This window comes from Sus scrofa, chromosome 2 (assembly GCF_054392235.1).
Source record: "Sus scrofa isolate SSC_HxYL_T2T_F1_AM1 chromosome 2, Sscrofa_HxYL_maternal_Yorkshire_Landrace_v2.0, whole genome shotgun sequence".
Lineage (NCBI taxonomy): Eukaryota > Metazoa > Chordata > Mammalia > Artiodactyla > Suidae > Sus > Sus scrofa.
The window spans coordinates 4,462,879-4,486,330 of record NC_139384.1 but is presented as its reverse complement, the minus strand read 5'-3'; the positions used below and the strand labels follow the sequence as shown (position 1 = coordinate 4,486,330).

Genomic DNA, 23,452 nt, shown 5'->3' with positions numbered 1-23,452 from the left:
GTGTACAGCAGAGTGAAGCAGTTCTGCGTGTGGAAACATCCACCCCTTGCAGACTGATTCCCGTGTGGGTTATCACAGAGCATCGAGCAGCTTTCCCTGCTGTTGAGCAGGTCCTCTTGTTACTTCCCTGTTGTAGATGTGGTGGTATGTGTATGTTAATGCCAGCGCTCTCATTTATCTCCCCCCGGCCCTCTTACCCCTATGGTAACTACTAAGTTTGGTTTTGAAATCTTTGAGTCTGCCTGTTTCGTGATTAAGTTCTTCTGTATCTTTTTTTTTTCTTTTTTTTTGTCTTTTTGCTATTTCTTGCGCCGCTCCCGCGGCATATGGAGATTCCCAGGCTAGGGGTCCAATTGGAGCTGTAGCCACCGGCCTACACCAGCAACGCGGGATCCGAGCCGCGTCTGCAACCTACACCACAGCTCACGGCAACGCCGGATCCTTAACCCACTGAGCAAGGGCAGGGACCGAACCCGCAACCTCATGGTTCCTAGTCGGATTCGTTAACCACTGTGCCACAATGGGAACTCCTATATCATTTTTTTTACTAGATTCCACATGCTAGTGATCTCACGATATTTGTCTTTGACTTACTTCACTTAGCATAATAATTCCTAGGTCCGTCCATGTTGCTGCAGATGGCATTATTTCATTCTTTTTTGTGGCTGAGTAACATCCCTGTGTGTGTGTGTGTGTGTGTGTGTGTGTGTACACACCCCACGTCTTCTTAGCAGAATACTTTCACTACAGTATTATTATTTTTTCTGTGTTTTTGGCTGCACTGGAGGAATATGGAAGTTCCAGGGCCAGGCGTTGAATCTGAGCCCCAACTGCACTATGTAGCCGCTGGGACAGTGCTGTATTCGTAACCCGTTACCCTTGTCTGGGGGTCATTAACCCGCTGCACCGCAGCAGAACCCCAACACTGCAGTGTTACTAACTGTGTCATCATGCTGTACATTAGATCCCATGGCTTATTTATTTTATAAATAGAATTTTGTATCTCCCTTCATCCATTTTGCCAACCCCCCCCAAACATATGGTTTTATCATTGTTCTGTATATTTGATTGTACAGATTATATAGGACTCAGTTCTCTACCTTTTTTTGTCAAGCTTTTCTGTAGTGTTTCAGTCCCTTTGTGGTCACTGCTTTGTGAACCCTTAGAGTATCTCATCAAATTACTTTAGGATACTGTCTCTCAGAGTTCCCACTGTGGCTCAGTGGTTAACGAATCCGACTAGGAACCATGAGGTTGTGGGTTTGATCCCTGGCCTCAGTCAGTGGGTTAAGGATCCAGCGTTGCCGTGAGCTGTGGTGTAGGTCACAGATGCTCCTCAGATTCCGCGTTGCTGTGGCTCTGGCGTAGGCTGGCAGCTACAGCTTGGATTAGACCCCTAGCCTGGGGTCCTCCATATGCTGCTGGTGTGGCCCTAAAAAAAGATAAAAAGACAAAAAAAAAAAAAAGATACTGTTTCTCCCTAAGTAGAGTTTAAGAACTCAAGAGCAAGGCTTTTTGACCTCTATTTTATGTCTTTAGTACATTTTACATGATAGGTATCATTAATTGGTTGTACAAGCTAAAATTTCAGAGATATTTCTCAGGATAACATTTTATTTTGTTTGTTTGTTCGGGGTTTTTTTGTTTGTTTTTTGATTTTTAGGGCCATGCTTGTGGCATATGGAAGTTCCTAGGCTAGGGGTGGAGGAGCTGTAGCTGCTGGCCTATGCCACAACCACAGAAATGTGGGATCTGAGCTGTGTCTGCGACCTGTACCACGGCTCACGGCAACACCGGATCCTTGACCCCCTGAGCGAGGCCAGAGATTGACCTCTGTCCTCATGGGTACTAGTCAGACTTGTTTCCACTGAGCCACAACAGACACTCCCAGGGTGACATTTAAAAAACTCTCTCTCTCTCTTTTTTTTTTTTTTTTTTTAAACAGCTGCACCTGCAGCATATGGAAGTTCCTGGGCTAGGAGGTTGAGTCGGAGCTGCAGCTGCTGGCCTGTGTCACAGCCACACCAGATCTCAGCCCCCTCTGTGACCTAAGCCACAGCTTGTGTCAACGTGGGATCCTTAACCCACTGATCCAGACCAGGGATTGAACCCCCTTCCTCACAGACACTATGTCTGGTTCTTAACCTGCTCAGCCACAGCGGGAAGGCCAGGGTCTTTCTCTTTTGTTTGTTAGATTTTTTTCTTTGCTGACAGAGGCTCAGTTTTGGTGGCTTACAGAGCGGTTCCCTCGCTCTAGCTCTAGGCCCTTTTCCTTGTTTGCGCTCCCTCTGTTCATGGCCATGCTGCTCCCCGCTGAACGGGTGGACTCTCCCCGCAAGTTTTACCCAGAAGGCTCCGGGCCCTGGGATCAGTGCCTGGTAGTGGAGGAGGGTTTCTAAGGGGGAGCAGCACGGTACGGCTGGGGTCCTTTAGACCAGGGATTGTCAGCCTCAGCTTTTGTGGCCAAGGCCCAGGAAGTAATCATTTTAGGTTTAATAGACCAAGAGGCAAAAAAAGAGGATATTATGAAGGTTCTTATGTGACAAGAGAGAAACAAATTTTCACAGGTTTTATTGATGAAATTCAAAGTATAGAGGAGTTCCTGTCGTGGCGCAGTGGTTAACGAATCTGACTAGGAACCCTGAGGTTGCAGGTTCGATCCCTGGCCTTGCTCAGTGGGTTAAGAATCCGGCGTTGCCGTGAGCTGTGGTGTAGGTTGCAGACAAGGCTGGGATCCAGCATTGCTGTGGCTCTGGTGTAGGCCGGCGGCTACAGCTCCGATTCGACCCCTAGCCTGGCAACCTCCATATGCCGCAGGAGCGTCCCAAGAAAGGGCAAAAAGACAAAAAAGCAAACAAACAAAAAAACCCCAAAGTATGGAAATACTTGTGTTCAGTTTTCTGTCATACAGATCTACTAATGAGAAGAATGGAATTCTTTTTCTAGGGGGATAACATTTCATCTAAGTGGTATTTAAAGTTAGAATCTCCCTCTCATTAAAAATCTATTTGTGGAGAGTTCTCTGATGGCCTAGTGGTTTGAGGCTCCTGTGTTCTCACCACTGTGGCTCTGGTTGCTGCTGTGTGGCATAGGTTCATTCCCTGGCCCAGGAATTCCCACATACTGCCTGTGTGGCAAAAAAACAAACAAACAAAAAACACAAAAAACAAAAGAGAAAAGAGAGAACCTGAGATAAAAAATGAGAGAACCTGAAATAAACATTGCAACTCGCATTTAAAAAAAAAAAAATCTCTTTGCCGAGTTCCTGTCTTGGCTCAGCAGAAATGAATCTGACTGGCATCAGTGAGTACACAGGTTTGATCCCAGGCCTCAATCAATGGGTTAAGGATCCGGCATTGCCATGAATTGTGTAGGTTGCAGATGTAGCTCAGATCCTGCATTGCTGTGGCTGTGGCTGTGGTGTAGGCCGGCGACTGCAGCTCCAATTGGACCCCACATGCCGTGGCTGTGGTTCTAAAAAGACCAAAAAAAAAATCTGTTTGCAAATGTCGTCTGATCTTCCCAGTGCCGAGCTGTGGTAAGGTTTTACATGTTTCGTCTTCGAAAGTGTCTTTATACACACAGGTACCGCCACGTTCTGTCCTCAGCCCACAGACACACATGGTTTCAGTTGAGCGTGTTCATCTATCTCTTGGTGGGCACGAGGCTCTTCTGGAATCCGCTGGAGTCTTTCTTCCCTTCCGCACGCCCTGCATTGCGGGTTAGTCCTCTCCAGCTGAGGTCGGGGGAAAGCCTTCATTCCCTTGATCACTAAGGGGACTTGCACTTCACACTCGGCATTCCTGAAAAACGTGTTTAACTCTAGTTTGGAAATACATTGACTGCACTTTGTATGGGAATGGGAGTTTCACTTCGTATTTTAACTTCAGATAGCGCTTCAGCAAAGGTGAATGTCCACAGCCATTCCTGTTCCATAGCAGTGGTTGAGGGCTGTGTTTCTCATTCTGAAAAACTGCAGAATTTTTGGCCCTAAGCTCCAAAAAAATAGCTAAAAACTTGACCCCTGCTAAGCCATTAAGCTGCAGTTTGGTAGGACAAGTCAGGAGACAGAGATGGCTGAGCAGGTGAAGTTCACTGCTGACATTGCCGGTCCAGTGGCTAATGAGGGATCAAAACCTAAAGCAAAACAAAACGAAAAAGCCAAGTACCTGCTGACGAAAACAGAGAGAATAACCATAAGCTTTAAATACTTCGCCTATTCACTAGTTTTGTGAATTTGTCCAGTGAAGCCTTTTTTTCCCTTCTACACGCAGTTTTACCACCATCAGTCATCTGCAAGTCATGGCAGATTCTGTTGCGTGTATTAGTGATTTCGTCTTTTCTCAGCTTCTCTGAAAAAGAAAGAAAAAACAAATACATGGCCGGACTTCCCTCTCTCGGCCTTTGTCGGCCTACAGCGTCTGTTGAAAATGTACTTGCCACAGCTTAAGTTTCCTCTCCTCTGCTGTTTCCGACTTCGATTCAGAATGCTTTGTTTCTCTGTACTCTTTAATCTTGGATATAGCTGTTTAATGTACCTTTATCTCTAAAAACACTGGCTCCTTCTTTGCTTCTGCAGCAAGCCTGCACCGCTCTGCCGTGTATTCACACATGGCTCTTTTAGACCTGGCCTTGTGTTGCCTAAGCCTTTCTCAGTGCCTTCTGAAAGGCTCTTTCTTCTCGCCAACAGGACCCTCTCCCGTCTCTGAATCTCCAGAGCTCCTGGCTCTACCGTGTTCTTCAGTGCTTGCAGGCGTAGTTCTCCTGGCGAAGTAGTTTTTGCTTCTGGGTCCCTGGCTCAACCCTACCAATCTCATAAGGCCCAGCTTAGGCCTTGTCTATAATGAAGCCTTTTTGCCAGGCTCCCCTTCCTTGAGCTCCCTCTCTACACGACAAGCTTGGAGTTAATGCCTTTCATTTTCTGTATTTTCCCAGTTGTGTTGCACCCTGGAAGGAGGTGGCCCCATTTATCATGTTACTCTGTGCTCCTCAATGCGGTGCGTATTAAATGGTTTCGGCTCCCTGTTTACTACTCTCAAAGGAAAGCTGAAATTTCAAAGAATTTACAAATTAAAGTTGGGAAAGAGTCCGGAACAGCTGGATGGTAGAAACCTGACTGCTTTTGATTTGTTCTGTGGACGAAGCAGTTGCAGAGCAAATACAGTGAGACTGGCTCTGCGTTTGTATTGCCCTTGCCTCTAGAGAAACCCGTTGTCTCCGACAGACACTGTGCTCACTGACTCGAATGGTCTGGCCTTTGGGTTGGGGGTGGGGGGCGATGGTGTGGAACGGATTCCTTTGCTAAAAGTGGAGACGCCGCTCTGGGTAGACTTTCTGGTCCTTCGTGAGCCTTTCCCTTAGCCCTTAAAGAGAGCTGCCTTCTGAGGCCAACTCTCCGTCCTCCTCTGCTTTCCACGTTTCTGCCTCTTCCGCCTCTCGGTGTGAAAATTACGTTTGCCTGGGCATTGAGCTCTGCTGTTAGGGGAAGAGTTTATTGTTCGCTTAACCCAGAGCAGAGTGACTGCATTCTCCTGTGTAGAGATACTTTCCTCGCGGTCCCCTTCCTAGTGGCGTGTGGCTTTCAGTGTACAGAGTAAGCAACCACCAACCCTTCTAGAGCCCAACAGGCTCCCGTTTTGGTCTTGCCAGATGCCACCCAGGTGTCCTGCATACCTGAATCCAAGCCCAGGGGTCCTGGGACTCCAGGTGTCTGGACACTGGCAGTAGTAGGTGAGCCAGTAAGAGCAGCCTTTCAGCAGCTCAGTTAGTTCCGTGCATCCTGTTCCCAGGCAGAGGTGTGGGGTACATGTGCCTGCTGCTTGTAGAATAAGCAAGTTGTTTTGCATTTAAATGGCGTCCATGAAGACTCAGTTACCTCCAGGATGAGTGGGGAGCTTAGTTTTTGTTTTTGACATTCATCAAACATAAATGTTTCCCAGCATGTTTGAGTGGCTTAGGCTTTTTTTCCTTCTTCATGATATTTTTTGGATTTTTTTTTTTTTTTTGCTTTTTAGGGCCACTCCCACGGCATATGGAGGTTCCAGGCTAGGGGTCGAATTGGAGCTGTTGCCACCAGCCGCAGCCACAGCCAACGCCAGATCCGAGCCACATCTGCAGCCCCAGCCACTGCAAGCTGAGCCGCTGCAGTTGGATTCTTAACCCATCGCGCCATGCGAAATGCCCAGAAACTGTTTTCGTAAGACCCCTCGCCGTTTCCCTGCCCACGAGAGCGTGGGAAGTGCTGGCGTAAAGCTCACTGATTTCCGAGGTGAGTGTGCCGACTGCCCAGGGGCTCCCGGTTGTTGAGGGCCTGTGCATTCCAGCTGATCCCTGGCCTCCTCTCAGTTCCTCACAGGCAGTTTGCTTGGTGAGGATATTGAGGCTTTGAGAGGGGAGTGGTTTTCCTGAGGCCCCAGGGCCAGGCGCTTGTGGAGCTGGCATTGGAATCTGGGTCTCTTTAGGGCTTAATCGTCCTAATAAGATTTGAGGAGAAAATGATGTTTATTTGATGAAAGCAGGGGGTTGTAGGCGGTTTACATGAACCGCAGTTGGGCCCTGGGGACCACACTCTACCAGCAGTGCCCTGGCGGATTCGACCGGGGCACTGGCGGGCTTCCTGTGCGTCTTGCCCACGATGTATGAACCGCATGGCTGTTCCTGTCCCGTGTCACAGACAGGGTAGCACCTTTTCTTACAGTGTGTCACTGCTTTTGAAATAAAGATACTGTGGCCTAGATTTTGCTTTCAAGAGGGAAGCATATTTTAGTCATTTCTGAGGACCTTTCATTAAAGTTATTGAGCCAAGAGGAGCAGGCTTATGGGTCCCTAGGTCCTATTGTATGCATGTGTGGTGGTAATTTTCACTTGTATCTTAAGTTACAGGGAAGGCAGAGCATGGCAGAGGTTGTCCTCTGTGGAGTCAAGAAACAGTTAACTCCTGCCCACATACTCTTCAGCCTTTTTGGAGAAAACCTGATTTTCAAGCTGTCTGATCCAACTTAGAAAACAACTCTAGGATTTTGCAAAGAGATGGAGGGTAGATGGATTTTACCATTTCTCTCTTTGTCAATATTGATTGAAAAGCCTATGATCTGGTTTACTGTAAGAAATTATATTCCCTCTTAATCTCTAAATCCTATTGAAGTATAGCTGGGGTAAGAATTTTAAAGTATATTCATGTTTACTAAAAATGAGCTGTTGAAATCGAGACTCCTTTCAGTTTTTCTGAATATCTTAAAGTGGTACATTTTTAAAAGGGCTCTGTTGGACCTCAGAGCCCTGGGCGGTTGAACTTTGCTATATCACACCCAGCTTGATTCTGCTTCAAAGGGCACAGACAGAAGTTAGGGCCAAGCCAGAGGTAACTAATTTACCAGTGCCGTTCTTTTCCAGTGGATTTGCTGTTTGGCTAAAAGACACAATACGTGATGTTTGCTCAAAAAGACGACTGTGGTTATATTTTATTTTTAAGTCTGGAGTATACCTACCCAGTGCACAGAAAGTGCACTGTGGCACTTTGGAAATGTGTGCTTCAAAGTGTTCTAGTTTGAAGAATGCTGTTCTAATTTAGGACAGTGGAAAGCAAAAGGAGTTAGGCATTTTAAAGCAGATAGTTGCTCAAGAATTCCTTTTCGGTTTTAGTAACAAAACATGAAGCGTGGGCTCGGGGAATGAGAGGAGCTGGTTGGTCAGGTGGGCCAAGTGGCTGGGACACAGCCCAGGGGTAGGATGGCTCCTTGTAACACAGCCTAGGGCAGCCTCTCCGCCTGGCAGGCAGCTGGCTCCCTGTGGATTTGGAATGGAAGCACCTTCCAGCTTGGGGTTCTGCTGTCCCTTGGGGCCTTTTTTGTCATCAGCATCCAGCCAGGTGCAGCAGGGGAACACATGGAGTTTTTTGGCTCACAGCATATTGGAGAAACCTTTGTCACGTGGCCATACCTACCTGCCCCAGAGAGCAGGTCTGGGGGATAGTCCTGCCTGACACCATGTAGCTGTACCCCTCCTGGCAGGCTGTGAGGACTCGGGGGTGGTGCAGAGATAGCAGGAAGGAAAGTTAGTATTAGTCAGAACTCCATTTCCTCTTGAGCAGGGGACGCTGAACTTTTTTCTATAATGTTCTAGGCTGTTACTGTGCCCGCCACATATGGTCACAGTCATATTTTTCTTCTCTTTGCCTTAAACACCCATTTAAGAATATCAAAGCCATTCTTAGCTTGCAGGCGGTGGGCTGTATTTGGCCTGTGGACCACAGTTTGCAAACACCTGTTATTTCATCACTGCTAATTATCAGTTATTTCTCTAAATCCAGTGTAAAATGAGTTTCTCTCTTTTTTTGGTCTTTTCAGGGCCGCACCTGTGGCATAAGGAAGTTCCCAGACTAGGAGTCTGGGAATCGGAGCTGTAGCTGCCAGCCACGGCCACAGCCACAGCAATGCCAAATCAGAGCCGCATCTACTACCTACACCACAGCTCACAGCAATGTCGGATCCTTAACCCACTGAGTCCAGGGATCAAACCTGCATCTTCACGGATACTAGTTGGGTTTGTTACTGCCCATAACCCATGCCGGGAACTCCATGGGTTACCTTCATAAGGTTAAAATTTGGCAAGTCAGTTTTTACTTGAGGTGGATATGATTATATCTTGATCCATATTCTAGAAGTATGGTTTTATTTTGTAGACGTTTATAGTTTTTGACTGATGAAAATGAATGTATTTTTTATAATCAGCTAGTAGTAAGGGCTTTCATATCAGATTTGCTTTTGTGATTTATTTATTAGACTTTTCATTATACCTTGCCTTTAAATGTGGGCTTACCAAATAAATAAATAAAAGACATGCTGCATTACATGAGGTCTAATTTTTTATTTTTAAGACTTAAGGCTAAGTTATTAACTATGGTCCAGTTTTCTGACTTCAGGTGGAGAGACTATTAGATTATCAGAAATTTGGTTTACAGACCAAAATAAGCACATGGGATGTGAGATGGTATTTGAATAGCGCTAGTAGCTTTTCAGTCAGTGAGTTTGCTAAAGTATTTAAATAAAGTGAACTAATTTGTCAGTCTTTAGACATCGTAGGATCAAATTTTTCATGATCTGAAGACAAGGTGAATGGTTGTTTTTTAAGATGATTTTGCTACAGTTTTTTAGTTTCTTTGTCAAGAATGGCATAAGTTTTACCGTTTCATGGCTTTCAGATTTTTCATGCTATCAGTAGCTAAAAGTGCTGGTTCGTGGTGTTTCTTTATTTAATTTCTTAGTATTCTGAAGAGTAGCACATACTTAGGTCTCACATACTTAGGTCTCAATACTTGTCATTTTTTGCTGAAGATATTCTATGTAAGAGTGTATTCTTAATCCTTAAAGAGTTTATTTTCTTCCTTTCCTAACACTAAATTTTTAACAGAGTATGATTGGGTTAATTTTACAGGTTGAAGTCATCCCACGTTTTAGTATTCCTTTTTTTTTTTGGTCTTTTTGCCATTTCTTGGGCCGCTCCTGCGACATATGGAGGTTCCCAGGCCAGGGGGCGGATCGGAGCTACAGCTGCCGGCCTACGCCAGAGCCACAGCAACGCGGGATCCGAGCCGCATCTGCGACCTACACCACAGCTCATGGCAATGCTGGATCCTTAACCCTCTGAGCAAGGCCAGGGTTTGAACCCGCAGCCTCATGGTTCCTAGTCAGATTCGTTAACCACTGCGCCACGACGGGAGCTCCGTGTTTTAGTATTCTTTCAGCATTTTCAAGTCAGATTTTTTTGTTATCAATAAAAATATTTTCTGAGAAGGAAAAAAATCTTGCCAATTTTATTTATTTAGAAAGTCTTTAATAGATTCGATATGAAACTTGTCTTTTTCTGTTTTTTTCTTTTTTGTCTTTCCAGGCCTGCAGCCTCAGCAAATGGAAATTCTCAGGTTAGGGGTCAACTGGAGCTGCAGCTGCCATCCTAGACCACAGCAATAGGGGATCTGAGCTGAGTCTGCCACCTATACCACGGCTCATAGCAACACTGGATCCTTAACCCACTGAGCGAGGCCAGGGGTGGAACCCAAGCTCTCGTGGATACTAGTTGGGTTTGTTAGTACCCAGCCATGATGGGAACTCCCCAAGGTGGCATTTTAGACTATAAAACTAAATGGAAGTTTGAAAAGTGAATGTGTGAAGTTGAAATTGTGTTTGAAATGCTCTCTGCATTTTCTTTAGACCAGCATGTTTTGGAAATTTGATCTTCACTCATCATCCCACATAGACACACTTCTAGAAAGAGAAGATGTTACACTGAAGGAGCTGATGGATGAGGAAGACGTTTTACAGGAGTGTAAAGCTCAGAACCGCAAACTTATAGAGTTTCTGTTAAAAGCAGAATGTCTCGAAGATTTAGTCTCATTCATTATAGAAGAACCACCTCAAGACATGGATGAAAAGATCCGATACAAGTAAGAAAATTCCACCTCCTCTTTAGGGCGGGGTAGAATATGTATGTCTTACCATTCTCGTGGTCCAGCTGCAGGGGGCGGCCAGGGACCGTCCCAGAATGTTGCCATGGTCACCTGAGTGGCAGGCTCAGTGGAGCAAACAATCCATTCTCGAACGAAGTCCAGTGAAATCAAGGATTTTAAAAGTGAGTGTTACAAACTTCAGCCAAAAGGTTTTTGCCTAAGAGCAAAGTGCATTATAAACAGTGATGAAGTTCCTTAAAATAGTAAGACGATCCAAGTAAGTATTTTCTCTTTTTTGCAAATAGAAGGACAGAGTATGCACATACCCAGGATCACACAGCACACATGAGCCAGAGCTTGTTTCATGAACAGCGTTGCTGATGAAATAAACTCCGGCCCTTCGTTCACTGAAGACGAGGGTGGCCTCGGTGGACGTTAGTGTGGCGTCCAGGCAGCGCACTGCTCGGGTGAGGCGGCGCATTTGTCCGCTTCACCACTGGTTCCATCAGCCTGTGATGCTTTGTATTCAGACCCCGGAAAGTCTTCGTGAATACGCCCTGTGTGTTTAAAGTATTGGGGTTTCAGTTAATTATCTTTCCATTTCCAACTCTATTGAAGTATTTGCTCCCTCCACCTGACAGTGGAACCAGTTCAGGAAGAAAACAAAAAGTCATTGATTATGTGTTGCGTCAACATCAAGGAATAGGAGGAATTAACATATTAGCTTTGGGTAGATTCTCCTCTTGCCCCTTTCCCCCAGCCCCTCTTTTCGGGTATCTTTTCATTTCTTCAATGGGAGAATTTTACTGTCAGAGGAATAGCGTTAATTGTGCTTTCAAGTTGCTTGTGCTTGGTGCTTCAAGGAAGTCGTGTCCTCTGCCAGCCGTTAAGTCCCCACTCAGAGATCAGTGCCTTAGAACAGAGGAGGAGAGGAGTTTGGCAGCAGAAATACCACCGTACTCCTGCCCCCCTAAAGGTAGATCCTTTGCCGCTTTGCCCCTTCGCAGTGAACCGTGTGTGTGGGTGCCGCTTGTGGTGGTGCTTACCTTGCCACGAGGCAGTGTGGTGTGGGCTTGGGTCACGTCCACCAGGGTGGTGAGCCCTCTCCTCTTAGAAGCTCTGAAAAGTTGAGCAAGCAACTTCCTCTTCTCGGGTCTGTTTTCTCACACACCGAATGAAGCAAACATTTCTTTAACTGGGGAAGAGTAGACGGGCCTTATGGAAACTGCCTGTTTTGCCACAAAGGAATGGTGGCGTTTTGTGGGATTGCCATGCCAGCGTATTTTGTGCTGCCGTTGAGGTTGCGAGAGCAGGTGTGTTTCCCTGGACGTGGAGCCTCCTGGTTGGAGCCGTTTCGAGAGATCTGAACAGAGTGGTTCCAATGTGCTTCCGGCCTGGACGGAGCCGCCGGCTGCGATAGCCCAGAGGGAGTGTTCAGCTGGGATCTGAAAGCTTTTTAGGGTTGAGGTTGACTGTAAGCATCTGAGGAAGTTTTTTTTTTCTAATCTTTTGTCCTTTTAGGGCCGGTAGCCGCAGCATATGGAGGTTCCCAGGCTAAGGGTCTAATTGGAGCTACAGCTGCTGGCCTGCACCAGAGCCACAGCCACGCCAGATCTGAGCCGCGTCTGCAGCCTACACCACCAGCTCACGGCAACGCCGGATCCTTAACCCACTGAGCAAGGCCAGGGATTGAACCCGCAACCTCATGGTTCCTGGTCAGATTCGTTTCCTCTGAGCCATGATGGGAACTCCATCTGCGGAAGCTTAGACAAGTGTTTTGTAGTTTACGGGTGATGGAATGATTGTTGTATTTTGTGACCGTCATAACTACGCATTAGTTACACGTTTAGATTGAATCCGTCACTGTTTTCATCTGATTCAGTCGTCATCTACAGGTGCTGAAGGTTTGTGTTTCACACTCACCTTTTAATCTTAATGACAGATACCTCAGCTTTAAGTAATCCAGCAGAAACCTGAACTAACAAAACTTTTAAATTAGGTCCTTAGGTAGCATTGTATATGCAAAAGCTGAGATGCTGTTGGACAGGTCAGGGTTCTCACGGAGGGACTGCACAGTGGGACTGCACAGTGGCTAGAGGAGAACCAGAAGGGGCTGCTGCCCACAAGGTCAAGGGAGACGGGCTTCGGGAAGGAGAGCTGGGCGTGGAGGCTGCTCCCGTCAGGCCAAGCAGCCGTTGGCGTTTGCAGCGCGGAGCGCGCAGGCCTCACCAGTGTGGGTTCCTTGGAGCAGTGGACGCGGAAGCCTGGCTGGAATGCTTTTGAGCAAGAGTTGAAGACAGAGCAGAGAGTTCTTTCAAGTCGTTCCCTGGAAAAGGAGGAGCAGAGAGAAAGTGGGAGCTGCAGGCAGATGTGGAGCCAGGAGAGGTGTGGTGTCTATTTCCCTAGATGGAAGAAGGGACGCTCCATGTGCAGGCTGGCGAGGGGGTGCAGCGTGGAGGGAATGGGGCTGCTGTGGAGGGAGCGGGAGGTCCCGTGATGCCCTTGCTGGTGGGAGGGAGTGTGATCAGGAGGACGGCAGGGGCGGCTTCACGGCGGCAGGAGGGAGGGCCGGGGAGGGTCTGGGGCACAGTTGGGCTGGGCTCTCTCCCGTGCCTCTGTTTTCTCAGTGTAAGGCAGTCAAGGTCAGAGACTGGGGCGGCAGGGTGTCTTGCTGAGGGCGTAGAGGAGGTCTTAGGTGTTTGAGGAGCTTGTGGAACCTTCAGGAGGGAGGGAGAACACACGTAGCCCCGGCCTGTTCCAAGCTAGCACTTGAGCCTTTTCTGTCAGTGCCTGGGCCCTGTGCACCTGCTCCTTTAGCTCCATCATGCCTCCAAGTCACTGTGGAAAAACGGGTGAAAATTTCTTGAAAAATTATTCAAGATGCCCATGTGCTCCTTGGGCCTTCTGCCTCAGAATTTTAACAGTATTCCCTACATGTTGGGTTTGCAGCCGGAGTTGGCGTCTCCTACCTTTTATCAATCCTTTGTTTGTTAGCAACTTTCAGATTGGGGCAACTGAGAGCCGCCCCCACCCCACAGCAGCATTTCGGTAGTTTTATGAAGTAGAAAATACAGAGGAATTAAAACAGCTAGCATTTATTTATTCCAGGCCTTCTTCTCAGTATTTTGTTTGTATTATTCTCCCTTGTGAGGTGAGGACTGTTGTCTTCATATTATATCCTTGGGAACTGAGGCCCAGAGAAGTTAAGTAACTTGCCCAAGGTCACACAGCTTGTGAGTGGGGGACCCAGGTTCTGAACCCAGATGGGGTGGCTCTAGAAGCCACACCTGTCACCACCGCGTACTCCTGTCCCCAGCATAATGGTGACTCTGTTATGGCATCTTTGCACCCATATATTCTATAAAGTGAGGAAGGCTTTAACTTGATTGAGCCGGAAGCCTCCAGAAGCCAGCTGTTGGATAAGGTGATCTTCATCCCCACACGTGCCAGTTCTGTTGTCTTTCTTTTCTCCCTGCAAAGGTTTATTTGGGGTCATCCTCATACCTGTCAGTGTTTGACCTCACGGCAGACCCGCTAGGTGCGCAGGTTTCTGGTCTGTTGCCAGTGCTTCTCCAGCCAGTGGTCTCGAAGCAGCAGTGTGCTCGTCCCAGGTGCCATGGGTGCTGCTTGGGTTCTGGCCTGCAGCCTTTTCCCCTCTCTGTTGTCACAGCCACTTCTGGCTGTTTGTCACCTCTGTCCTGATCAGCACTTGAGCTTACCACTCCCGGTGACATAGTTGGTTCTGGATCCTGGCTGCTGGGAATCCTGTAAGGAGCGGAGACGTGAACTGGGGTGGAGAGAGTAGTCTGGACAGGCCTTGGAGTCTCCATTCTTGCTCTTAGAAACAGCTGAGAAATCATTTGTGACAAAAGGAGTGGAGAAAACGGATCTACTGCCTGCTGTTCAGAGAGAGCGCATGCACGCGCGAGAGCAAGAGCTGGCTCTGGTGCTCAGAGGCCACGATGCTTCAGGGGTGCAGGTATCTCTAGGGCCGTGGGGACTGTAGAAGAGGCTTGTGTTCCACCGCAGTGAGAGCTGAGGGTGGCCGATCCCCAGAAGACCCTGGACGGCTCTTGTATAGTTTCCCCACCAGGGTAATGCAGGCTGTGTCCTGTTCTCCACTCTAGTCTGTTACAGTATTTATTCTTTTACTCTTAGTCCCATGCACATGATAAGCCCCCAAACAGCTTTAGGATGCCGTTCACAACCCAGATGAGCTTTCAGGCGGCAGCCCAGGAGCCTCAGTGAGTCCTGAGTGCTCGCCAGGTGCCCTGAGCAGCGAATGCAGTTTCCTGGAAGCCGTGTCCCCTGTGGGTGTCCTGCATGCTGCGCTGCTTGCCCTGCCGGAGGGCAGCAGCCAGGGCCTGGCCTGCCGCGTGCGCCTCGGCCGAGAAGGCCCTTGCCCTGACCTCCCTTGACTCCTGAGTCTAGGTGCGCTCTAGTTTTGTTGGGGGACATGCATTCCTGTTAAAGTGTGGTTTTGAAACCATTTTTTAGACACAAAAGAAAGTTCACGTTCATCGTTAGGTTAAATTGGACCGAATGGATTACAACGATTTCGTAATTCCTGGAAGATGGTGTTTTCATTTTTCACAGTGTGAGGCGGTCTTTCTGGTGTGTGTTTTACTTGATGTAATGAAGCTGTTACTGTGGATGCTGATGTAAGTGTCCTGTCTTCTAGGTACCCAAATATATCTTGTGAGTTGCTCACTTCCGATGTCTCCCAAATGAATGATAGACTGGGAGAAGACGAGTCCTTGCTAATGAAATTGTATAGCTTCCTCCTAAACGATCCCCCCTTGAACCCACTACTTGCCAGTTTCTTCAGCAAGGTGCTAAGTATTCTTATCAGCAGAAAACCAGAACAGGTAAATATTCTTTTCCAAAAGGTAAGTATTAGGGCTGATCATCCCCTGAGATGATCCCCCAGTCATTTTGTTGCTTCAGGGGTCTTGGCGTCCTTAAGTTCAGGCTCTGTGATAAAGAGTGTATTTTAAACCTTAAGCATTCTTAAATGCCTGCTGACTGAACAGCCAGTGCCTCGTGAATGAACATGTGCTAACTCGACCGCTGCTTCTCTGAGTGCCTCACATCTCAGTTTTTCCGTGTACTTTGCTTTTCTCTTTTGACAAGTGGTTAGAAGAGTGAGAGCACTGGGTGTCCACTGCGAAGCCGCGTGAGGGTGCATGGTGAGTGGCTGGATGTGTGAGTGGCGTCTTCGTGACTCCGCGATGAAGCGCCAGTTTGCTTTTCTTTCCCCCGGTGACGGTCACAAACGAGCCGTAAGAAGCCTTCCCTGGAAGGCAGTCGATGATTAGGTGACAGCAACGGTGATTGTCTCTATTTCGGTTCCACCCAGAAACTTGAGACCTCTCGGTATTGACTGTCCCACACCCCTGAGTGGCCCTGCTGTTCCTGCCCAGCAGAGCACCGCAGAAACTCACAGCTTTCCACGCAGGCGGGACCCTCCCCCACCCCGCATCCCGCTTCTCTCTGCGTTTTCTGTCCATGTCTGTACCCCGCCCCCCAAGCTTTGTTTTGTTCTTAATTCCAAGTATCTGTGGTATATGTAGAGGATCTGAAAAGTGTAGCCCCTGCTGCGGCAGTAGGAGCACCACCCTCCAGTTTGTTGGAAAAGCAAGTTCCGGAGCCCCAGTCCAGACCTGCTGAATCGGACCCTCGGGGGGTGAGGCCCCGTCCTCTGGGATTTGAGAAGTCTTCCAGATGACCCTGGGGCACGCTAAAACGCGAGGATCCCTGCTCTGGTGGACGCTGGTGTGAAAAAGGATCTGCTTACTGGGAGCTTATGGAGACGGGCACCCAGTGGGCAGCACCGGGAGCCTTAGACGCCCAGATGCAGACTAACAGCTCTGCCAGAGGGCAGCCAGCAAAGGTGTGATGTCGGGTGCACAGTGACAGACCAGTTGGGCCTGGCATCCTTCATGGTGGAAGACAGGCTCTGTGACCGGTCCTTGCTGTCAGCCGACGGGGAGGGACTGGAACTATTTTAGGCCCAGTGTGTCTGTCCTCTGCCAAGGCGAAGTGGATACGTGTTTTATTTTAGAATGACAAGGTTGTTCTTTCATGTTCTCAGCTGAGCAGGATTACCTTCCTAAATGTTTCCCAATTGAGGTTCTTCTTTCTTCGATAGTAATCCCCAAAGCAGGATCCCAGATGGTCTCTGTCTTTCCACGAGCAGTGACCGGACTGCGGACTGTTTCAGCAGAGTGCAAGTCACCCGTCCGTCTGAGTTTCCAGCCAGTTCCAGATGGTCGTAGTCGTGACTGAGGCAGATCTTACACTTTCTGGGGAACCCCAAGCTTGTGGGCCCTGGTTTTCAGTGTGCCTTTAGTGCAGGGTGAGAATACACGTCACGCTTCTGGGGGTCTTCAAGATACACAGGTGGTATGTACCATAAAGGCACAAGGCATACCAAGACCAGGCATACCATCTGTGTAAAGAAGGCAGCGTGTGCCAGCGGAATGCCAGGAACAGGGCCTCTTCACTCTGTTGCTTGGTGTGCTTCTCAGCTCAGCCTCAGTAATGAGAGGGTCCAGGAGCCCTCACTCTTTCTGCTACAGCAAAGGTCAGGCGGCACTTTTTTTTTTTGACGGGGTGGGAGCGCACCAGTGGCACGTGGAAAATCCTGGGCCAGGGATTGAACCTGCTCCACAGCAATGACAAAGCCAGATCCTTAACCTGCTGTACCCCAAGAGAACGCCACGCATCTTTCTAACCTTCTGAGAATTATGAGTAGAAATAAAGGTTTCCCATCCATCATCACATGAGGTATTAGGATATAAGCAGCTGCAGGTACTGGAAAGTATTCAGACTAGTCTGGCTTAAGCGCTACAGCCGGTTATTAGCTCACAGAGCGGGAAGTCCAGCTGCTGGAGCACCCTCAGTGCTGGGTGGGGTAGCACCTTGCCAGCGCCGTTCCCCGTGCAGGCCATCTTGCTGTCCCTGCTGTGCTGCCCATGGCACTGGCTGTGATTCGTGCCTTTGGGCTCCAGGTTTAATGCCTTTGCCACTAAATAATGCAGTATTTTTGTCACGTGACTTTTTCTTCCTCTCTCTCTCCTCCACTGTGCTTTTAAAAACTACTGTGTGAGTTGGCGATGAGTGGATTAATTCTGTAAAACTTTTGGAAGGTTATGTCACCGCGTTGAACCATGTTATCTAGAGAAGCAGTGCGTGACAGTTGTTCCTACGTGTGTACTCAGTTGTGTGAAGCCGTTTTAGTTCATCTCTGGTGGTTAGACTTCTTGTGGGATAAAGGCAGGATTTTGGCATTGGGGGCCTCTAAATACAGGTTTAAATCTCAGGGCAGCCAGCTTTTAGCCTCCAGCTTTAAGGTACTTAACTGGTCTGAGCCTCAGTTTCCTCGTCTGTAACATTGAGTTAAGCAGCCCTGCCTCACAGGCTTGTGAGAAACTTCACTGAGATTCAGGGCAGCGGCCGTGCTGGCTGTGCTGCTCCTGGGACTTCTGAACGGGTAATTCGGGACCATGGCCAGGAATCAGGAGGCCTGCAGAACCGTCGCGTTCTTCCCGCGCAGAGGAGACCCGGCAACTTCATTCCTGTTTTCCTATCCCCTTGGTGCACCTGTCGCCCTCTTCACACTCACCCTCCTGTGTTAATCTGATCAGGGAAACTGCTGAGATAAAACGCAAATGGGGTTTTTCTGTAGCATGTGAGTTAGTCACTTAGACATGTTTTGTTTTGGTTTCTTTCTTACCTGCTAGAGTACAGTTAGGATTTGGAATATTTACTCTGTTTTGGTGCAGAGCCTAATGAATGAACTTGCTTTATGTCCATAGATTGTTAAGTGGTATATTTTCATGTTATTTGCCAGGTATTAAATTTTTATCCTCATTCTTTGAGAATTAATAATGGAAGTGAACAGAAATAAAAAAATTCTGTTATGGTGTGTTTATATTAAATAATAAATGATAATTTGAGCGATTTTTATCCCAAGAGATTTTTTTGGGGGGGGTGTCTTTTGAGGGCCGCACTCAAGGCATATGGAGGTTCCCAGACTAGGGGTCAGATCGGAGCTGCAGCTGCTGGCCTACATCACAGCCGCAGCAATGCGGGATCCAAGCTGCGTCTGCAGTTTACACCACAGCTCACAGCAGTGCCGGATCCTCAACCCAGAGCCAGCCCAGGGAGCGAACCCAGTCCTCATGGATACTAGTCGGGTTTGTTACTGCTGAGCCACAACGGAAACTCCCAAGAGATTTTTGAATATTGTAACACTTAGAAGGCTTTCTGGTTGGACATCTTACTACGAATTCAGCACTGGCCTGAAGTGGTGGTGGGATTTTGGAGGGGCCGCTAGGTGGCTCAGGACTGAGAGCAGCCTAGAGTTACGTGCCTTTCAGTTGTGGTGTGTTCTCCTCTAGATCGTGGATTTCCTAAAGAAGAAGCGCGATTTCGTCGACCTTATTATAAAGCACATAGGAACGTCGGCCATCATGGACTTGTTGCTCAGGCTGCTGACGTGCATCGAGCCTCCACAGCCCAGGCAGGACGTGCTGAATGTGAGTAGAGTTGGGGCTGCGGAGGGTGCGGGGCTGGCCCCGCTGTCTGGGCGGGATCCCGGCGGATGGGGAGGAGGGTGCCTGGGAAGGGGGGCAGGGCGCCAGGAGGAGGCTTCCGGGACAGGAAGAGAGTTCTGATTTTCCCGGACAGGATTCCAGCCGCGCACACCCAGGGGACATGGGCTGTTTCCTTGTGGGGGTTCTTTCGCGGGCCTCGTTGGCGCCTCAGCACGTGTGGGAAAGTGGAAGGGTCTGGTGGTGAGAGCAGGACCGAGAAGGTGGCGCTCAGACTGGCATCTGAGCGTGTGCTGTGGGCCCCCTTTCTGGAGAAGATGGTCGCACAGCAGGGTTTCTCTAGAAGCTGAAAGAAGAGGTGTTGGTACTTGCAGGGAATCGGCCTTCAGAAGCGGCTTTCTCGCGGATGCCGAGGAGCATGGGTCGAGAAGGAAGTGTGCGTCCGAGAGGGCACACACTTTCAAATTCGGGGAGACGGTTCCTTTAGGAGGTGTGCCTCTTGGCAGAGCCGCCTTGGGTGGGAAGAGGAGGGAGTGAGTGGTTGAGGGTGAGCTTTCTGGCAGGCCCCCAGCTTTGCCTCTGGTCTTCTGTCGCTCCCTCGCCTTCGCTCCCTTCACTGCCTCCTTCCAGAGCCATTCCCCGGTCCACCCCATCTTTAATACTTAACTTTAAGCCTTAGAGCTTCCTCCCTTCCCCAGAAGTGAGTTTTATGGAAAATGCCACAGACCTGGAGGACCAGGAGGAGAGGCAGGGGGCTGGCAGGTGGCGTCCCAGGCAAGGGCACGTCCTGCTGAGGTGGGCGGCCGTGCCGGCGCACGTGTGCGTGGGGGAACCGAGAGGTGGGCCGAGGCTGGTGGGTCTTGGGACCAGGTGGAGGTCACGGCGAGGACACCACCGAGAGGCCGGTGGGCGTCCTGGAGTGGCTGCGGGAAGGGCCTGAGTTGGGGCGCTGGTCCCTTTTAGGTGAGTTGCCGTGGCTCTGAGTCTTCTCAGGAGAGGTTGGGGATTCAAGGGAAGGCGGTTGAGGAGGAGGGATTTGGATTATTATTGGGGGGACTATTCAGGGTGGGTTTTTGGAGTTCCTTTGGTCACTTCTGGGTTGGATCTTAAGGCCCATTTCCAAAAGCAGAGGTCACTTCTCGAGGGATATAATAGGTATGGAATGACAGAGGTTAATGAAGGCATAGGCGGGGAAGGGGGTTAGAAACGCCCCCAAGTCTGACTGGGGTTTGGGGCCCCCGTGGGCTGGGGCTCCGCCTGCTTGTTGATGGCTGTGGAGGCAGTGGGGGGGGCAGTGACCATTCACGGCCTGCCCCGTCTCCTGCCTTCTCCCGCCCCATCTAGAGGGTTCCAGAGTGTGGTCGCAGACATCACCTCGGAGCCTGTGAGGAATCCATTAGCCCAGTCCCCCCGCCCTGCCTGCTGGATCGCGTCCTGCCGCTGAGCAAGTCTGTGTCCCCCTCCCCGGCCCGGGCGGGTAGTTCGTGTGCACACTGGAGACGTGCTGTGGTGTAAAGGCGGCCTCTGCCTCTCGGCCAGGCTCGTGGCAGCTTTGCCTGCCTTCTCCTCTGGCATGTTCTTAAGGAGCCTGGAGACAGCCTAAGAATTTCTCTAGACCTTTAGCAAATTATGTTTGGTTTCTGGCCACCCACTCCTACCCCCACCCCCACCGGCACCCTTCCCCTCCTCTCTTTTAACCTTTGGGGCGTGTGTGTGTGTGTGTGTGTGTGTGTGTGTGTGTGTCCTTTTTGGCTGGGGAGTGCCTTGGTAGGGCGTTTCTGTTCCTTGCGATTTTTTCCTTTAGCCTTATTCTCACCGGCTGGGTGTTTGCATTCACGGCGGTGTTTATTTCACATGTAGATGAAGAAGAGGGTTTGGCCCAGTCCTGATACTCCCTCTCTGCTAACCTGAGACGGGGCAGATCAACGCGGCCCCCACGTTTCCTGTGGTTGTTTTGGTTTTGGAATCTAAAAGTTCATCGTGTGTTTTAAGCTGGAGGCTTGATAGCAAATACTGCTTTTCTCAGCCTTTCGGAAGCTCTCGTAAAGTGAATGCTCTCCTCCAGCAAACGTCTGACTCCCGTCCCCCCGCCCGCTTCATGTCCAAAGTCCAGACCCTCCCAGTGCCCAATGTCTACCCCGTGGCTTAAGAAGTGGACGTGCGGAATTTTTGGGTGTGGGTATTGTGATTTGGGGAGTGGTTGGGACTGTAGCTACTGCTGAAATAATATATTCACTGGCGTTTTCCTTGGGGAACTTTTAATTTTCTGTAGTGTTCAAAGTCCAGAGAAACCTGTAACCTTCTCCTTAAACTGTGATGGATATTTCCAAGTATGTTAGTCTTCACTGGGGCTTGAACAAGAGCCACTCGTTGCTATGACCCCTTCTACAATGTGTTTTACAGTGGTTAAATGAGGAGAAAATTATCCAGAGGCTTGTGGAAATAGTTCATCCGTCGCAAGAAGAAGACGTAAGTTCTCTTATTAAAACTTTTCTAAGAACCGCTTTTATCGGGGCCCGTAGTTGTGCCGGACATGAAAGTGGAGGGCGGGTAGTGCAGCGATCTTCGGTTCTCGAAACACCAGAGGCTTTCGGAGGTACTGCCTTTTGCCCATGCCCGGAACCTTTCCCGAAATGTGAGACAGCCGCGGGTCTGGCAGTCTTCCTTTTAGGGCTGGGACTTGGGGTGGCACCTGCTCGCCTTTGTTGCCGACCTCTCCCACACTTCTGTTTTCTTTTATACTCATCATCTTTAGCCCAAATGGTGTGGCCGCATCTGTCTGCATTTGTTATTTCCATTCTGGCTGAACCTTTGCAGACAGCACAGCAGTGTCTCGGGCACCCGTGAATCCCTAGCGATGGGCTCTTGGTGGTTCAGCATCCTGGCTCCAGCCTTTGTGCTCTGTCAAGGTTGGCCTTTGTCCCGGTGCTAAAGATTGACTTGGCAATAGAACCAAAGCTCTTTGGAGTTTACACCTTGAGCTCTGTGCTGAGGGGGTGCCCATCCGGCGGGGTCGCCAGGACCAGAGGGCGTGCCACCGTCCCCCAGGCTGATATTCTGCTTCTCTGCTGCTGCTCTTCTGTCGCACACTGAGCCCTGTGGAACTGCCAGCATGGGGCCATTGCTACCTGCAGAAATGACAGCTCCTTATGGTTCAGTTGTAATTCTGTAAAGGACTTGGTTCAAGCAGTGCAAGGTGTGTCGTGGGGCCTGGGGCAGCCTCCTTGCCCGCCCCTGAGTTCTGGATTAGCTGGAGAGTGAGCACAGCTGGAGAAGAAGCCTGCAGCCAGATGCAGATAGATAGGCCAGTTTCTTGTGGAGGTGGGTCTAGCTCCTTCTACTCCATTGAAAACCGTTGGTACCTGGAGTTTATCTAAAGCAGGCTTCCCATCCCAGCTCCACCTTCAAAAAAAGAGAGAACGTGTTGACCATTAAAGGGGCTGTTGATTCTCACACCCCCCTTCAGACAGCGCATATGCCTCCTGCAGTGTTGCTGCTGCTGAGGCTCAGGCCATTCCAGTATTGGGTGCTAGAGGGTGAGAACCTCTGCTTGGAAGGAGCCCTCGGCCTGGTGGGGGTGGTGACCCCCCTGCCTTGGCTGGGGAGTCGATGGTTCTAAGAACACACTTCCCATGCGCCGGAAGTGTGTGGCTGGTGCAGGCCGTGGCGAGTGAGGACAGGAGCATGGCCTGCCCTGTTCACAGGGAGGGGCATCCATCATCACAGGGGTCACGTACTGAGCAGAACTTGATTGCTCAGCAGGATGCGCTCCTTGTCTGGAGGCGCCAGGAGAAATTGACAAAGGAGAAGCCCAACCCTGCTGCAAGGTTTTTGCAAAGGACAAGATGTTTGGGGCCTTGGCACCCTCTCTGCTTGACTTGCAAGAAAGTTAGTTTTGGGAGTTCCCTGGTGGCTCAGTGGGTTAAGGATCCGGCATTGTCACTGCTGTGGCTCGGGTCACTGCTGTGGTGTGGGCTTAATCCCTGGCCTGGGAACTTGTGTATGCCACTGGTGCAGCCAAAAAAAGGAAAAAAACCAAGTTAATTTTGTCTTTTAGACAGTCCTGTGGATACTTCTGTTTTGTATCAAGTGGTAAATTGCATGCCGAAATTATATTGACCAATTTATATTTATTAAGAAGATGTTAGGCTCTGAATCCAAATAGTGGGTTTTGCTCCCCTGGTGTGTGTTGTCATCTGAGCTGGAATCTCCTTGTGCTACTTGCGCTGGGCGCTCTGCTCAGTCCGCAGGTGGTGCTCGGTGCAGGTGTCCGGTGCTGAGAGTTTAGCTCTCTTGTAAGGTAACACACTGGAAAAAGAATTCCTTGTCCATTAGCATATTCCAGAAAAATGCATTTATTTTTTTACGTCACAGAAGTGTGTGCATCTTTCTGTGCCGATAAAAGTATATATTTGGGGGATGTATTTTTCATCAAGTATTAAGCGTAGAA

At 49.3% G+C, this 23,452-nt stretch overlaps 1 protein-coding gene across 50 annotated transcripts in view; it reads left to right on the top strand.

The window, feature by feature from the left end:
• Positions 1–23,452, top strand: part of PPP6R3 (protein phosphatase 6 regulatory subunit 3) — a 128,564-nt gene that overhangs the window by 45,743 nt on the left and 59,369 nt on the right. For 28 of the 50 annotated variants that reach the window (XM_021082716.2, XM_085010535.1, XM_085010533.1 and 25 more), the window contains 4 exons: positions 10,209–10,441; positions 15,126–15,312; positions 18,850–18,987; positions 21,406–21,471. In XM_021082716.2, the coding sequence (XP_020938375.2) occupies positions 10,215–10,441; positions 15,126–15,312; positions 18,850–18,987; positions 21,406–21,471 (618 nt within the window). In that variant the 5' untranslated portion in view covers positions 10,209–10,214. Of the gene's footprint in view, positions 1–4,935; positions 4,998–9,888; positions 10,442–15,125; positions 15,313–18,849; positions 18,988–21,405; positions 21,638–23,452 lie in introns of all 50 variants that reach the window. The other 22 variants (XM_085010544.1, XM_085010552.1, XM_085010551.1 and 19 more) reach the window with 5 other exon arrangements.